We start from the raw sequence: 18,454 nt of genomic DNA, 5'->3' as shown, positions 1-18,454 counted from the left end.
GCCCTGCCTCCTCCATGGACAGAGAACAGTAACAGGGCTCCTGCTACACCCCCATAGTTTGAGGTCCTCGTGCCTTTCAGTGAGAGTGGAAGACAGGCTACACCAAAACAACAGCCAACCCAGAACAGCCCCACAGACTGCCTGTCTCTATGCTGGGAGACAGTTTGCCTCTCACAGTTCCTTTCAGGTCAGGGGTGCCAAAGACAGAGACCAAACAGCACAGAGTCCCCTCTCAGCAAGGTCTTCTCCTGTGTCCAGGTGCAGAGAGCACCCCTCTTGCCACCACTGCTCCCCTTCTTGTCCCCGTTGGATAGCCAGGCCAAACCTGAATGGTGCTGTGACCCTGTGCACTCGGCCACGACACCACTCAGTTTGGGAACTCTCTGAAATGGAGAGGCCTGGGACAAACTGTCCTCCCTAGGCAGCCCTAGCAGGGGAGAGCATTTCTGGGGCACACACAGGGTGCAGAGTAGTGACGTGTGACCCATCTAGACCCTTCCCACAACCCTCTGGTGGGGCAGGACGCACCGTTTGAGAAACACAGGAATAGACGTGGATTTAGTGGGAATGGGGATGAAAATTCCATTTGGAATGACAGGATTGTTGTATACAGGTGCAATTCCAGTTTCCAGGTTTCAGTGTGTCAGTTGCTGCCCAGGTTTATTTATTTTATGGCATGTACAAATTGGGATCTCTAACTCTTTGCTAGGGTTTCTTCCCTTCCTCCCCCCTTTCTTTCTCTTTCTTTCTTTCCATCATAATGAGTTACATAAATATTGACAACATTTCAAGTATCGTACAACTGGATTCAGCTGCTAGAATCTCTCCCCAGCAATATATTATTCTGGAGTGTCAGGGTCACAGACAGTTCTAGGCTGTGGATGCCTCTTTGCAGGAAAAAGCAGGAAAAAACTGGCAGGGAGTGGAAACTAGTGGCAAGCAGATTAGAAACATAGCCTGCTATTTATAGACTAGCAGCAGAATTGTCAGTGACTGCCCCTGCGGTGCATCACAAACAGTTTAACCTTTTCAAGTCCTGACCACAAAAGAGTGGTAAATGGAGAGCAAAGGAAAACAAACCCACAAGACGTACAACATCAGAAATACACAGGCATTTCTCTGTAGCGTTAGTGAGTCATGCAGCTGTGGAGTAGACGGGCAACAGATGTAATTATTGTGTCTCCATGACACACACGCACACACTGGGCAGGGATTAGAACCCTTTGTGTTTCAGCCCCACATTTCCTTTAGCTGTCACTAGTAGTAGGTCCCATAGCTGCTCTGTGGCCTCAGATACCAGGAGGTAACATCGCACATTCAAAGCCAATGAATTCTATTGTGGTCGGAGCCTGGAGACGGAAGTCGAGTTCTGGGCTCCATTCCCAGCACTGCTGCGGGACCTGGGGCAAGTTACTGGATCTTCTGCATCTCAGTTTGCACTGGTAGATCATCAATGCAGGGGCATTGTATAGAGGAACTTTTGGACTGAGGAAATCAGCAGACATGGCACTTTAAACATTCCCCATTAAACACAAAATTGCCCCAGGGTCTACTGGGATTGTGGAGTAAATTGGGCTCTCGACTCTTTCACCTCTCCCTTGCCATCTCAACTCCAGCACAGGTTGGTGACCAAAAGTGGTTGCTGGCTAGACTGTTTAGTATGCTATGGGGGATGAGTTTCATGGTCTGAGCCCCATTCTCAATCTGCATCACTAAAGCCATTGCCACCACACCTGGTAGCATCCTTGTTGGCCAGCTCAGTGAGGCCAAGGTTGGAATGGTCCAGGGAAACTGAACTAATACCATTCGTGCCTTGTGTCAGGTTGAGGCATCTCAGCAGGTGGGGCTGAGATAGGGTGACCAGACAGCAAATGTGAAAAATCAGGCCAGTGGGTGGGGTGGTAATAGGAACCTATATAAGAAAAAGACCCAAAAATCAGGACTGTCCCTATAAAATCAGGACATCTGGTCACCCTAGGCTGAGAAGTTTTCACTGCTGTCGCTGCTTTGTTAATAAGCAGAGACCGCACAGTCTCCAGGCCTGCAAGCTGGCTTCTGTCAGCAGCTACCTGCTGAATTTTTTCTGATCTGTTTGCTCCCTTTCTAAGACACAGTAGCTGTGTTTTCAAACAGGAGCTCCCTTGGGCCCCTCTCCTCTTTCAGCACCCCGTGCGTGAAATCATGCCCTCATCAAACACGGTAATTCACGGTGAGTCAAAGCTGCAAGCACCTTGTTCCCCCCATGCCTTCCAAGCCAGGACAGCTCATCCCCAACACGCAAAACACTGCAAAACTATGGCAGCAAAACACAAACCACCATCATCAGGGAACTGGAAAAGGCAGCACGGTAGCACTGGTAGTGTATGGTAGCAAGTCCACATGGCAAGTCAGCACATGGCAGGCTAGTGTGCTGCAGAGTCACTCCCCAACTTGCCGTTCACTAATGCACCATGTAGACAAGCCCTGAAGCCATAAGTATCACAATCATTAGCACATTCATCCTTACAACACCTCTGTGACATGGGGCAGAGCTCTTAGCCTCATTTTGCAGATGGAGAACTGAGGCACACAGAGAATAAGCAACTTGCCCAAGGTCCTGCAGGAAGCCTGGGGAAGAGCAGAGAACTGAATGGAGGTCCCAGCCTCATGCCCTAGCCTCCAGAAGCCCCCTCTTTCATAGGCTTATGACAGTGATAAGCTTGGCTTAAATCCTGAGGAGAGTAGATTGGTGCTAGGACAGAGGGAAGAGCGTGCCTATAAATCCAGTTGAAATCCATCGGGATTCCAGTGATGGTGTCAGTACGTCTCCCCGCTGCAGCCAGTGAATGACATTAGTGACGTACTGTGGTGGTTATTTATGTACTAATGCAGGACATCACGTGGGGATGAATGCCCAGCTGGGAGGAGTCGATGGTTTGTGGCACAGCCGAGGAATCCCCACTGGTCATCAATAGGCCCCTAACTGCTAGTGAAGGCCGGGGGCTGGACTCATATACCTTTTGGGGTCCTTTCCAGCTCTATGAGATAGGTACATCTCCATATATAAAAGAATGGGTGCTGCCTGGGGGATGGGTGCCACACACCTTTGCAAGGCCCACTGAATAGGATCGCCTGGAATACAATCTGGAAAGGGGCAGAGATCCCAATGAACTCCAGAAAGGCCACTGGGCAGGCATAGGTCCCCAGTGACCCGTTGGCAACCCCTTGATGATACTCCTGTGACAGGATCCGTGGAAGGATGTGGAGAGGTAGTGAAAGCAGCTCCAAGGATGGGAAATGTGAGACCCAACCTCTGATTCGGCAGAAGACAACTCTCCTTCTGCAGACTATAGACGGTGCTGGCAATCAGGCCAACCTGGAGAGGCCGGCACTGGAGATTTTCCCTTTGCCAGTACCAAAGGACAAGCCATCAGGGGTGCATGAGGCTGGTACAGTACTGAGCACTATAATGATCCTGCTGGGTCTCTGGTGTCTGCAGGCACCGATACTGCTGACTTTCGGGCTGCCAGGGATAGCAGCATCAACAGGGTCAGGAAGTTCTTGGCAGCTGCAAGCGCCTCCGCCATGGTTGGTACAGAGATAGTGTTGGTACAATGCAGTGCCTCAGATGTGGAAGATGCTCCTTCTGGCTATGGACTCAATGGAACCTCCCCCTTTTGGCAGTCAGTTTCATATGCCTCTTCTGAGGCACTGGGGCTGGTGAGCAGTGCCAGGACACAGGCACGGTAGCAGGCACATTCCTTACCCACGCCGAGGCACTCAGCACCGAGTCTGACCAACCTGGCTCAGATGAAAGTCTCAAGGCTGCCTTCATGAGTAGAAGCTTTAATCTGGCTTCGTGGTCTTTCTTCATGCAATGCTCAAAGTCTCTGCAGATTTGGCCACACTCCCTGATATGCACTTCCCTGACGCACTTCAAGCAACATGAATGCAGGTCGCTCATGGGCCTGGCCTTATGGCAGGAAATGCAGGGCTTGAAGCCCGGTGCCCGAGACATCCCTCAGAACCAGGAATTGATCAAAACCCAGATGGAGTGAAAACCTGGCCAACTAACTAAACACTAAACTATTCACAATAAAATACAAGAAAACACGGTCCACTGAGAGTACTTGCAAAAATAAGGAGGATAGTTGCAGTGACCATCATGGGTGGTAAGAAGGAACTGAAGGTGCAGGGATGGCTGCCGAGCCACCCTGACAGCTACCGCTGAGGGAAACATTTCTTCACACAATGTACAGTAAACCTGTGGAACTCCTTGCCAGAGGATGTTGTGAAGGCCAAAATCATAACAGGGTTCAAAAAAGAACTAGATACATTCATGGAGGATAGGTCCATCAATAGCTATTAGCCAGGATGGGCAGGGATGGTGTCCCTAGTCTGTGTTTGCCAGAAGTTGGGAATGGGCAACAGGGGATGGATCATTGATGATTAGCTGTTCTGTTCATTCCCTTTGGGGCACCTGGCATAGGCCACTGTCAGAAGACAGGATACTAGGCTAGATGGACCATTGGTCTGACCCAGTATGGTCACTCTTATGTTTCTTATGTACGAGCAGCAGCAATGATGCTTTCCTTGAAGCTTTAATTGTTCCTCCCCAATTCCCCATCACATTTTAAAACACGACTACACCGTTGTGAAATTTTCGCCGCTTGTTCCTTTCGCTCAAGCCAACATACAAGTTCCGATTTGCTGAGTATTCCCATCCATGCTCTCCACCAACAGCTATTTTTACCAGATTTTCATTACTTCTTAATTGACCTAAATCCTTTCCCTCACTTTTCTTGTTAAAGATGGATTTAAAGAAGAGTTCATTATCTCAGCCACTTTTGAGTTATTCATTTCATCCCTCGCCTGGTTAATTACTCATTACTTTCTCTTTAGTTCTGCTTTGTCCCTTGATCTATTTGTAAACAGCCTCCTTCTCACCCTTAATCCTCTCGACCAGCGTTAACTCATTCTGGTTTTTGCTGCCCTTCTTTTCCCTTGCAACCTTCCTCTGGCTGCTGTGCCCCCACAGCAGGTTCCATTTTATCCCCAGGCCAAAGAGGCTGGGTTTTGTTCCTTATACACTCAAATTTCCCAGGGCCGCCCAGAGAATTCAGGAGGCCTGGGGTCTTTGGTGGTGGGGGGGCCCCCGCTTCGGCAGTAATTCGGCGGCGGGGGGTCCTTCCGCTCTGGAACCCGCCGCTGAAGTGCCCTGAAGACCCGTGGCGGGGGCCCCTTGCCACCTAATTACCACCAAGCGAGATCCGCTGCTGAAGTGCCGGGTCCTCGGCGGTAATTCGGTGGCGTGGGGTCCTTCCGCCCCAGAATTTAGGGAGGTTGCCTCAGCCCTTAGTACCGTCAATCCCCACAGCATGTGTTCTGTATCTTTCCATTGGAATCTCTTTCTGAAAGTGCTACAGACGGCAGGTCTGATGCAGGCTAGAGTTATTCCCTATGTATCCCTCCTTGTCTGTCTGTCACATCACGCCTGCAGAGCTGATATTGTGTGAGATGTGGCTGCTACGATCGCCATGGAATTGACATGTGGGGGAAGGAGTCAGAATGACAAGATTTGAAAATGTGAGTGTCCTCGTTTTGCTGTTATTAAGTTTTCAGAGCGTCCTGAGCGCAGAGTGTCACTGCACTGAAATACGAGGTAATGGCCAAGTCTAACTCTAGCACAGAGTGGAACAGCGCTTGCCAGGAGGCTAGGCCAAAATTTGCACTCCCATTACAATGCTCCCTTGTGACTGGAGTGCCCACAAGGCTGAAGCTTTGGGGAGCATAAGCCACTGGGGACACTTGGAGGTTAGCACTGGTCTTGGGGCCTAGCTCAACTGCACGCTGGGTCCAACAGCACAAGGAGTGGTGCCAAACAGAGCATCTGCACCCCTAGAGTATGGCTAAGAGACCCCGAACTAGAGACGCTGTCTGGATGCTGCTCAGGTGCCATTGTCTTGGGAGCACATGGGTCCAAGAGTTGGCTCCAATCCACAGGGAGGGACTCGGCCACGGGCTGTCACACCATCCCCAGCAGAATCTGAGAAGCTGTTGGAGTCACCAACAGTTTCTATATCCATGGTAAAGAGGCACCATATAGGAACAAGGAAGAAAGTAAAACTTCCCAAATGGGAGAGCCGTGTGATGGACAGAGTTAGGAACTAGTAGAAAAAGGGTGGGGGGGGGGGGTAGTGACTTACCCTTAATTACTGTGGTACTCTGAGCACGTGAATGGCACACTGGAGTGGATAAGACATGGATAACCTCAGTTCTGGCGCAGAGAAATTCCATCTGAGAGAAGATGGAAAGGGAAGTCCAAACAGCTGACCTAACGTCTTGCTTAACCACAGTCCGTTTTCCCTGCATTTTGTGAATTGACTGGAGCTCTCTCTGGGCGCCCAGGAGGCTGAATAAAACACAAGGGGTCTTCTAAGTGCACATATTAGCTGAAATCTACATCTCTAGCTTAACTTGTAACTGCCTCATGCTTAATTTGTAATGCCTCAAACTTCAGAGCTTTATGGAAACCCTCTAGGATTAAAGACCAGTTTGACCCAGGAGCTGAGAATTTGCAAAGACATGGGTCAGACAGAATCAATGGAATGCTACCAGCCCTGTACTTATAAAACTGGCTGTTGGCACAGCTAGAGAAAAACCAGCCTTGGAAATGCCTTGGGAAATAGATTTGAGCCACATTATAGAGGGCAGCCACAAGGCGCAATGCTCCCACATTCTATTCCAATGAGCAGCATATCCGATCCGAGGACTCAGCCCTGCAAGATGCTGAACACCCTCCACTGCACTGCAGCACCTCCCAAGAGATGGTCAGCTGAGTAGCCAGCAGGAAGAAGGGGGTGCAGACTGGTTCATGTATGGGTACTGGCATTCTCAGCAGAGAAATGGGTTAAATGGATCTGAACACCCCACTCGTTTCCAGAGATAGTCTATCCAGGCAGAGTTAAGGAGAATTAGCAAAGGTTCTGGGTGGAACTCTACCGCTCCCTTTGGCTGTGCCATACCTGTCCTCTGGCGGCGGGATTTCAGTCCCATGGAAGGGGGTATACAGAGGGGTCACAACACCTCTAAGAAGCAAGGAAAGGGGTATATAGAGGACAATTTGCTCACCACTGGAGTGGGATGTGTCAGGTATTAGACTGTAAGCTCTTCAGGGTAGGGACTGTCTGCAAAGTTGGGTTTGTACTGTCCCCAGAACAATGGGGCCCAATATTTTGTTAGTCCTGAGGCACAACTATAACATCAGGGGTCCCTGCACCTCACTACATGGAGGCTGGATGGTGTCTTTGTGTGAAGGACCCAGAGAAATGCGAAAAGTGAGAACAGGCCACTGCTGGACAGCAACCACCTCTTTCAATCTTTGTTATGGCACTACATGGATGCATCAGAAATAAATTACTAGACGAAGTGAAATCTACCCCATGAAAGGCAGTAGGCAGCCTGTGCAACGCTGAAATCCTGTTTAAGTGACACACATGCCTTGTGCTAACTTTCTTCCAATACGGAGAGAATAAATGTTTTGAGGAACTCAGCATCTTACTGCTGTCTTCACTGAAAATGTCTGATGTGATTCTCCCCTCACCCTTTCTTCAAATTCTTTACTTATTCCTTTTTATTTGAGGCACATTCCTTATTTCAGATCAAAACCTTCTTCCCATGCAGGAAATATGAACCTATACCACTACTCAAATCCACTGTTAGCCAATATGTGATGTTTGAGCTTGTTAAAGGAACACGGTCAAGATAAAAATTATACATTAAAGTGATTTTGTTTATTCATGTTATTACTAATACTTGATATTATTAGAAATGGAAAGAATTTCAAACTGTGATTTCCTTTGCTCCGTTTATACTGTCTGTTCTCTTATTGTTTGAAATTAACTCAGCTTAGAAAATGAAAACTAGACCAGTCAGTTTCACTTCCTTGTTCTCTGCCAGTAGAGCCACAAGAGAAGGTATTCTCCTTAATGCCCTCTAAAAATATTCTTTCTGCAGAAACATTTCTAGTGCCATGACATTTTGCAAAAACCTTTCTGCATTGTTACTAAGTCCTGTGATTTTATTGAAAATTGTGCAATATTTGGCATTTTTCTTGAAGACCTAACTCCTGGAGTCAGGTGATTAATTGAGAATTTCAGCTTTCATTTTAAACAGAAAAAAAAAGTTTCTAGCTCTCCTGGCTGTGAAGAAAAGCTGGAAAATCGGACCCCTAAAGGCTCAAAAACCAGAAGGTAAATTAAAAGAACCCAATATTTATTATTCTCACTACACTTTGTGATTTTTAAGCCAACCTCTTGATTTTGGGGTGGGTCTGACATGTTTTTTCAATGTTTGAGGTCGGCAATACTGCTTTCTAAATGCCTCAACTAAATTTGTGCTTGAATTAATTCAGTTCCTTCCAGAGCCTCTTATTAAAGCTCTAATAACTGTAAGGCTAAATTATAAATAGGACTATGCATCCACACAAGAGAGTAAACCCTCCCTCCCCCTCGACCTGTACGCACAGTACCCAGCTTTTGGGGCTAGGCATGTAGGAGTAAGCAGAGCTATTTGCCTACTTACTAATTCCCCAGAGCAGTGGACAGGGAGTGGCAGGAAAAGGGACAGGCCTCGCCCTAGTCATTGGCTGCAGTAGCTGAGCCCAGGGCAGAAGGCAGAGGAGTTAGCGATTTACTCCTGGTACTGACCGGCAGTAAGTTACTATCCTCCCACCCCCCCAACCTGGGAGCAAAGAGAAAGCAGGTGTCTCTAAGTTACGGCGCCTCCCAGGGCTACTCCTGTGGGGTGCAGCTTAAAGACCACTCCCAGCTTAGGGTCTAAAGTCAGACTCCAGGCCCTAATTCTGAACAGCACTTAAGCAAGTGCCTAACTTGAAGCCTGTGTGTATATGCATCCCAAAGTTTCTCCTGTATGGGGAACATGGGGCTGCTCTAAGGCCACTGGGCTGACCTAGGCTCAGGTTTAAGGACATCTGCAAGAGGGACTTGAAAACTTTCACCATGACCACCACAAGCTGGGAAGATATAGCTAGCAACAGGCTGTACTGCAGCAGGGAGTCAGCGAGGCTGAAGAGAGGGAGTTGAGGGAAGGGAAAGCAAAGAAAGCTGAGAGGAAAGTACAGCAGGCCACAGAGCACCAGCAGTGCACTGGCTTCATCTTCTGGCCCTCGCCTTAAGCCTCCATTAGCTGTGACAAGGACTCGAGAATTGGACTTTTTAGTCACGATGCTACAACATGGCTCCTGAACTGCTTCAGCACTTATACCATCGTCCTTCGAAATGGACGGTTGCCAAGCAACATCCCACAATCCTCCAGAATTGGGTCCAAGCTCTGCAATTGTAAGATCCATGGGGCAGAGGCTCTGTCTTAGTATTTGTCTGTAAAATGCCTACCATGGCGGTGTTGCTATATAAATAATATCAACATTTGCTGTTATCAAACGAAAGGTAAAAGCTTTCGGTCTATCCATGTGAATGAACAGATACGAGCTGTAGGTATCAAACAGTAATTTAAAGATGGCTCAGCAGGAAATTAAACTTAAGTTTCATTTATTCTAGGGCAAACGCAAAAGGTTTTATTTTATTTTTTTTTTAGCAAATTCTATCACATAAATGTTAACAAAAAAACATCTGTACATTTGCCATGATACACTCAAAAGTTAAACAAATAAGATATAAATACAGATATGGATGTAACATGACAAAAGCCAAAAAAAGAAGGAAAAAAAGAAAAAAAAATACATGCACATGAACACCGTGCCAACAAAATCATTTCTTATGGCTGACATTTTTCAGAGCAGTTTTTACTTCCCATTTAAAACATTATTGTTAGCAAAGTCCTGCTGTATTCTACAAAGTTTGATTTTCTGTCCCTTAATATGTCAGATTATGCTTGATAAATAAAGGGATGAGGAGGGGGAAAAGATTTCGATGACAAAGATGCGAGTTACGTTACTTATACAGGTTATTGGTAAGCTAGTAATAAGCAATAGAAAAGAAGTCTGGTCTTGTATTGTAATCCAGGCAAGCACACATAGTGTACCTTATGAAAGCCACATGCCTCAATAATTCTGCACTACATGAGAGAACTATTGTACTTAAAACTGTGAGGGGGACGTATCAATTGATTTGCTCATGCCCACGGAGCACTGGTACAGCCAATGACAGAAGGGCCATCCTTGTCTGAGATTTAAGCAACCCCACAGCCAAAGGGTGCTGGTATTTTCACAGTTCCTCACAGTCAGACTTTATAAGCATGGTGGGCAAATCAAAGAAACATTTTTCTTGTAAGATACCAAAAACTGAAGCCCTGTATAATGGGCAGCAAGAAAAATGCAGCTGTTGTAGGTGGCTACTGCTGGGAAAACATTAACACCCGCCTGACTGTCGCAGTGATGTCTCGCCAACATGCAGATCCTTGTCTGCAAATGTCCCCGGACACTGTCAGATTTGTAGCCGGAGAGACCTTCATGCTTGCGAAAGAAAATATGATTGAACAGCTTTCAGAATGCAGAACACGGGAGATCATACCAGTGACATTCAGAGCTAGCCCTTCGAGTACTTCAAAGGAAAATCCGGTCATGTTCAAACCTCTAAACCAACCTTACTATGTACATTATAGGCAAATGACTTTATAAATAATTGAAGCAGAATGCCTCCTACTATGTAGAGGTGTAACAGACATCTAGAGTACTCAAAGGCTGAACGGTCCTTGATTGACTCGTGTAATGAAACAAAGTATCACATTAATGAGCATCTGTTGATAAACAAAACAGTATCTGATTAAGCAAGTAAGGCCTGGTTCTGTGATTTGCAGCCCCAATTCTGCTAATAACATCTGGAAATACAAGCTCATCACTGAAGTCTCAAAGCAGCAGCAGCAACATATTTCACATGTATTTCTAAGAGACGAGTTGTTAATTCGCACTGTAGTGTCAGCATAGGCGACAGGTCAGTTTATGGACGTTACAGTGCATTCACTCAGTGCATACTAACAGTATTTTATAAAATATATAAAATCATTTCAGAAGGAGTTCAATTCCCACAGATCCGCTACAGTGTGCCATTCAAACAACAGACAGCAAACAGGGATGGAACACGATCGGTCAGACAGCTGGAAGCACTAAGCACACAACACAGTCAATTACGCAGACTTGGCATCCCACTTCTGGGGTCTGGACCCCCAGAAGATGCTGAACTGAGATGGGAAAAGAGACTTTTAAAATACTGACTGTTAGGAAAGCAGTTTAAAAATAAAACACCCTAAAAATTCAAACAGGACAGCTGATTGCTGCCAACAGACTGATTGAATATTTCCTCAAAAGGGAAAATTAATTCAAGTTAAACTAAAATAATTCAAATCATCCATAACAAGAATTAAAAAATGAAGAAGAAAACCTCTCGAGAAGGGGTGAAAGTGAATGGTCCACGTGAAGGGAAACTGGATTTTATTGGCTAGCACAGATTATAACAGCCTCCCTCCAATGAAGGCATTTTCGAGTCTGCGGTGAGTCTTTGGGGAAAAACCACAATACAGGCTAGTAAAGATCTCTCTTATGATAGTGTTATATGCAGGAAGAACAGCAGACAAATGGCCTGATCCTGCAGCCAGTGTAAGATCGGGCCTATCCTGAAAAAAACAGGAGCCGGATCGTCCCTTCCACTTTATCACACAAGGGATGAAAGAGGCTGAAAAACCTTCTGCTTTGGGGCCTGATTCTGCCAGGTCCTGAGACAGCCTCAACTATTATTGATTTCAATGGGAGAAGAAGGCCACTCAGCACCTCTCAGGATCAGGTCTTTCAAAATACTGATGGGGGGTGGGAGTGGGGGGTGTTGAGTCGACATGGCATTAGCCTTCCTTGGGTGGGACACCAGGCAACTCTGCAGGGGATGTGCAGAGCCTGGGGGGCCCCTCTGCTGGTATATTTCACTGGGGCTGGGTTGGTTCTAAGTTTTCCCCATGCTGATCAATCCATTAAAGAATTCTGCCAGCCTTGCCTATTACAGGGGCCCAATCCTGCAAGGGCTGAGTGACTCCATCTCCACCGAAGCCAATGGCAGCTGAGGCCACTCAACACCTATCCAGAGGTGCTAAGTGCCTTGCAGGATTGTACTCTGGTTCTGTCAGCGAGGAAGAGGTTAAAATGCTGGTTAACTACACTGCAGGCTTTTTAGGCACAAGGTTATGTGTGGGTGTGCAGGAGAGGGGGGGCACTGTCTTATTAAACACTAGGGCCAAACCCCATAGCTGCAAGTTTAAATGTACAGGAATATTTTGTCCAGTTAAGAGTTCCCCTTTACATTTCCTGATGACAAACCCACTATCCTGCCTTTAAAATTAACCCTCAGGGGCTTCTGAGCAACGGAAGAAGGTGGAAGGCAGGGCTGATGTTAACCTTGTTCATTACAGTCGGGAGACCCAGGCTGCTCTTGTTAGATGATACTGGCGGGTGGGGAAAAACTGCAGAGAAATTCTTAGCCCATATGGAAATCTGGATCTTTATCTATAAAACTTGGATTTTTTTTATTACTCAATAAAGGTACCAATCCGTCTTAAAGCTTTAAATGCCAGAAGCATGGCAATATTTGCAAAGATTTCATCATCAATATCTTGCAGTTTAGGCAAGTTTCAGATCAGAGTTATAGAATGGGACATACCACTGCACTTGTGAGGTGAAGGGTCTAGCCAAAATGGGTTACGCTCAGAAGGAAAAATTGCTTCCACAGCAGGAAATTAAAACGTTAAAAAATAAAACTTTGTGTCAAATTAACTAAAAAAAGGACTCACTGTGCTTTTAAGCATGAACATGTTGTTTGGACTCAGTTCTGAAACACTGCAACCTAAACATATGGTAAAGATTTCAGCTGGCTATACCAATATGTTTAAGTATGGCTTTCTACTGTTGTTTTTTCTTAAATGAGGACTGCAACACAGGCCTTGCTTCCTTTACATTCAGTACCAATAAGAGTCTACATAAAAGCTTTAAAGGACTAAAATACTGATTGCAATAAATATCTGCGTGGCCTCCTTTAGTTGATGGGACGTGCCAATGAAGAAAGGGTAGCAGAAAGGTCTCTGAGAGGCACCGCTGATTGCTTCTAAGTCTACACACATGTCCAGATATCTCCATTAACTGTGCGTTGAAACATCTGAAGATGAGCTGCTGTTACTATTGGTGGTCTGGGCCCTCTTTATGTACAAGTTTAGTAGCTTCATCTGGAAGATAAAAGAAGTTAGAAGAAGATCAAATAATCCAGAAAAGAAAGACAGCAAAAGTTCACTGGAAATATTAGGGCAAAACCCTTAAATGTGGATCCTGCAGTGAGCTATGTGTGGGGCAGGGATCTGCCCATGAAGGATCAAAGTATAAATCAGGTGATAACATGAAAACAGATAGTTACTAAAATAAAATAAAAAATTGGTAGCAGGAAAAAATCTGGGGAGAAATCCAGTTTACATTGCAGCGAATGGCAAAACTCCCACTTCAGTGAGGCCTGAATTTTTACAGTCATTGTTGGCATTTTTCAGGGCATGGCCCTGATCCTGCAATCTGATCTGTGTGGGTAGGATTCCTGTCTGTCACTCTGTAGAGGTGCAGGGATCCACCCACACAGAACAGACTGCAGGGCCGAGGCCTACATATTATGAAATGTTCTGAATACCACAGTCAGTGAAGACACAAGCCAGCAGAGGCATGTGGTGTAGCCAATTAGTTCTTGCATGCAGGACAGCGTTGGATTGAGGGCTTGTCTTCACTGCACTGTTAGCTCGAGCTATCTTGAGTGTCGCCCCTAACCTGGCTCCTGTGCATACACAAACATGGACTGAAGCTTGAGTGTTGCAATGCTCAAGCCAGTAAGGCAGTGGGGTCTCAGCTGCTCCGTGCTGCTAATCCAAACACTCTGGGCTGCTCAAGTGTTGTTTTGCAGTGTGGCTGCTCTAAATCAAGCCAGGCTAAACTAGGGAGGGGTGAACTCAAGAGAACTAAGCTTACAATGAAGACAAGCCTTCAGCTGCTGAGAGCACACGCTGTTCAGTTACCTAGTAGAAAATATTCAAGGGGCTGTAACATTGTACCTTGCTTCCTGTGAGCTGTGCGAGGTGAGGTTTCAGTTCTTCTCCAATTACTGAATAAATTGCCACTAGGCAAAACACGCTGGCTTTGCGAACGCTGCTCTCTGTATTATCGTACCCCTAGACCAGGAGAAGCAAAAAGGTTGCACAAATCAAAGGTCACTTTCCAAGATCTTTTCCAATCAGTTTACTAATGGGCTGGTAACGCATGGCCATAGGCCCTGATACAAAATCAACAGGAAGACCCTCATTGAATGTAATGGGCTCTAGATTAGGCTGTGGTGTATTTTGCTGGATCTGAGTGCTTTCTACTGCTATCATCCGTGATGACGTTTCATAGCGAGTTCTGGATCCATAAAGGGATTAAGTAACACTGAGGGCTCAGTTCTGTCCTCACAAATATAGAAGAAACTCCCATTGAAGCCCACTGGGTTGTAAGTAGGTAACAGAAGGAAGAATTTGGCTAATACAGAGCTTAAGTCTTTCCATTGATTTCAATGGGCTTTGGATCAGACCTTAAAAGCTTGATATGGGAATGTAATAAAGTCCCTGACGGGCATGAGTTTGGCAGGATCGGACCCAAAGGCTGTCTTGTGAAGTGCGTTAGGATCCTCAAATGGAAGCTGTTTGTAGCACTCAAACCACCATGGCATGAAGGTGCTATAAAGTGCAAATTATTAATATTGTGTACTACTATCATGTCTTTTTAAGACAGACAAGGTGGGTGAGATGTTGGTGAAAGAGACAACAGAAGATGGTCCAATAAAAGAGATTTCTCTCATCCACCTTGTCTCTATTATAGCCTGGGACCAATACGGCTACGACACTACAAACAATGGAAGACAGTTATCAGGCAGGAACTACTTTGAGAAAGTACATTATGTGCTCCTTGGGGCTAGTGGGCCACATCTCCAAAAACGGGAGAGACCTCAGACTATCCGTCAAGCCATTGCAGCTCTATGGCTCATGCTGCTAGTTCTGCACTCAAGTGATCATCAATCAATGAACAGCAATGAGTAATACATACACAGCTACTTTGGTGGGCTGCATGCTACACCTGGCATGTCGTTTCGCAGCATTCACCAAGGCAGGGCTGGTATTTTTACTGAGGGGCCAGCACAGATTTCTACCAACAAATTAAAATGTGGCTTTTTTTAGGGGAGGAAGGAAGCTAAATATTGTTATACATTTGTAAATAACCCCCCCACTCCCGACTGTACTGAAGAGCATAATAGTTTGCACTTCCAGAGCAGATAGGTACTGATCTGGGACTCAGGACACCAGGCTTCTAGTCCTGGTCCTGCTGTGTGATAAAGGGTAAGTCACTTCGCCTCTCACCATTTTACTGTCTTGTCCGTTCAGCTCTAGAGGGCAGGAGCGGTCTCTCACTATGTGATTTTATAGCACCTAACACAATGGGCCCCAGAAGTGGTCAGCGAATACAATATAAACATTAAAAATATGTAATTTATTAATATTAAAATGTGTAATATTAATAATGATAATAAAGGTATTCTTATTACTTGAGATGCTATTACAAACTGGACATTTACCATCCACAGGAGTTAAATGTACGGGTATTTCCCATTCTGAGGACACATACTGCCACTGTATCACTGTCCACACACAGTTTTTATACCAGTTTAACAATTTTGGATGGGGTGGTGTTTTTCTACTGCCACAGTTACATTGCTCCAACCCCTAGCGTGGACTCAGCTATTCCAGTGTAAAGGTAATTATACTGGTATAGCTTTTTCCCCTTCCCGATAGCAAAAGCTGTACCACCATAATGACTTGTCTACATGGGGACACCCAGAAAAGTGAAGGCAAGTGAAGTGAAGATGTGGAAGTTAATCCGTGAAAGTTAAAGCATGTTAACCCCGGTTTGGATGCTCTCACTCAGGAATAAAATGGTTTTAGTTTGTCTCAGGAGAATTAAATTACAGCAAACTACAGCCATTTTAGTCCTGACTGACAGCATGGAGGGTTGCTTAACATACTTTCACTTATATGCACATTAACTTCACATCTTTGCTTGAGTCACTTGAACTTTCCAGGGATCTCGGGTATGTCTACACTGCAACAAGAGGTGCAACTGCAGCTTGGGTAGGCATGTCTGTGCTAGCTTTGACCTAGCTAGCATGGCTGAAAAGAGCAGCGAAGGAGAGCCGCATGGACAAGCCCACTTGGAGCCCTGGGTATAGCCCTGAGTTCCTAGCCTGTGCCAGGGTCTGGACCACGGTTTCGCTACTGTTGTTTTTAGCTGTGCTAGCTAGATTAAAGCTGGTACGGGTATGTCTATCCAAGCTGCAATCACATCTCCCATTGCAGTGCACACATACTCAAAGGAATCTTTTTACCAGTATAACCACATCTACATTAGTGGGGTTGTACTGCTTTAACTATACTGAGATAGCAGGATAAATACTACTGGGATAGCAATACAATTTTTATGTGCAGACAAGGCCTTTGGCAACTTTCATTAATCCAGAATTCCTTGTTAGTGTTGTGTGTCTGTCTATTAATTACAATGAAAATTATCCAAAACATCACACACCAGACACATTCAAGATGCTGGATAACAAGTTGAACTTTGCAGCCAGACACAAAAGGCAGGATTTTAAAGGTAATTACAACCGTGTACGATTTCATTTTGTAATATTCTGAAAGGTCTGAAATAATTTCTCCTGTGAAACAATCTTGAATGATTTTGATCATTAATCATAAATTACAGGGTCTTTTCGTAACTCCAATGATAGTAGAAGTAATGGACAAAAATAAAATAGGTAAGTAAAATGTAAGTATGTATTTGATTGCCCAATAGACAAAAGGCCTAACTTATCTCTAGTGCAACCCCACTGAAGCTAGGTGAGTTACACCAGGGCTGAATCTGTTCCAGGGTGGAGTTATGTTTAGTTTTTAGTGTTTACAATGTGGTTATTTGCAATGAAAGGTAGAAACGAATAAAACGTGGCCAAAGACTAGCATGTAAACTGGACTTGGCCGATCACTAAATGTGAGGGCTCATTCTGCAATGGTTATTATATGCAGCCCTTGCTCCAGCATAACTCTCATTACCTCAGTGCGAGTTCTGCCTGAGTAAAGACTGTTGGGATTGGATCTCAACTTGTTCCAAAGGGATGTTTAAAGCAGCCTGTATCCCAGATGATCTTGCTGAATGGGAAATATAATACCCAGCTGGTCTAGCAGCCAGATAGAAAAAGGTGGAAAATATTGAACCAGATTAAAAGAAGTCATAACTAACTGAACACAGCCCAAACGAATGACAAATCAAATTTCCCAAGATAACATTACCTGAATTGAATCTTCTATCCCCATACCTCTCATACACTGACCTTTATGTTTATTCCTTTAATTTTATTTGAATTTTTATTCCATAAAGTAAGTGACGATAACAAAACTGCAGCACTCTGCGGTACTGGAGAGATCAGGAATCATACTGAGACAAGTGACAGTAGTTGCTCGTTATGTGCCCCCAGCCCAAGGCTGACCTCAGCCTGAATTACTGCTTTAGGCTGTGTTTTCAGACAGAATAATCCTTTAGTTGTGTCTCTCTTTACAAAAAGAGAAATGCTCAGGGTATCTCTGTTCCTGCCTTGTCTGTTCGCCATTCCTTCTGGTCATCTGAAATCCTTCTTCCCCATGCCATTTCTTTTCTAATTTCAATGTTGTAGCTGTATTTAAGCCTCTGAATTGTTTTTCAGATAACGTGCATGAAAGAAGCTCTATACAATTGAATTGCACTGATGAATGACATGAGACAAGGGCCTATTCCAGGTAATGGGTGGGAGACCTTTTGAAATATAATTGTGATGTCAGAAGGCTTCACCTCATGAGACTGTGGAAAACTGACAAGATGATTGATTAGAGGAGGCGCGCAGACTCTACCTCGGAAAAAATGTTTGGGTTCCGTACACATTACTGTCTTGGCTTTGCAACATTAGTGCAGGGTGAACCAGTCACTGACAGCCAGGAGGGAGTTCACTGACTCTATGACTGAAATTTACTAGAAAAATGAAAGCCACAAAATATCTCAGAGGACAGGACTCCGGAGAGAGGCAGGTCTGTGCAGTGTCGTTTCACAACACGCTCTGACATCAGGAATAACCTTAGCTGCACTTAAGTATTTATGCTGTGTGTTCAACAGCGCTTCTGTTTGAAGAGAACAAAAGGAGGAGAACCTTGATACCGTCACTCACCTTTATCCTGTGAAGTCATGGTTCCTTACTCTATCACAGTAAGAGCAGGTCTCCACTAGACACTGTTTCCAACGTAGCTATGTCGGTTAGGAGGGTGATTTTTTTGGTAACATTTCTCTTCTGGCAAAAGCCCCAGTGTAGATACGGTTCCACTGGCA

General features: G+C 45.2%; 1 protein-coding gene across 47 annotated transcripts in view; it reads right to left on the bottom strand.

Moving 5' to 3' along the window:
- Positions 1-9,531: 9,531 nt before the first annotated feature.
- CLASP1 (cytoplasmic linker associated protein 1) overlaps positions 9,532-18,454 on the bottom strand; it is a 278,689-nt gene continuing 269,766 nt past the window's right edge. For all 47 annotated transcript variants that reach the window (XM_050916932.1, XM_050916931.1, XM_050916934.1 and 44 more), the window contains 2 exons: positions 14,080-14,196; positions 9,532-13,218 (listed from right to left, as the gene is read on the bottom strand). In XM_050916932.1, the coding sequence (XP_050772889.1) occupies positions 13,132-13,218; positions 14,080-14,196 (204 nt within the window). In that variant the 3' untranslated portion in view covers positions 9,532-13,131. The remainder of the gene's footprint in view (positions 13,219-14,079; positions 14,197-18,454) is intronic.

This window comes from Gopherus flavomarginatus, chromosome 10 (genome assembly GCF_025201925.1).
Source record: "Gopherus flavomarginatus isolate rGopFla2 chromosome 10, rGopFla2.mat.asm, whole genome shotgun sequence".
Lineage (NCBI taxonomy): Eukaryota > Metazoa > Chordata > Testudines > Testudinidae > Gopherus > Gopherus flavomarginatus.
This window is presented reverse-complemented; position numbering and strand designations above follow the sequence as displayed.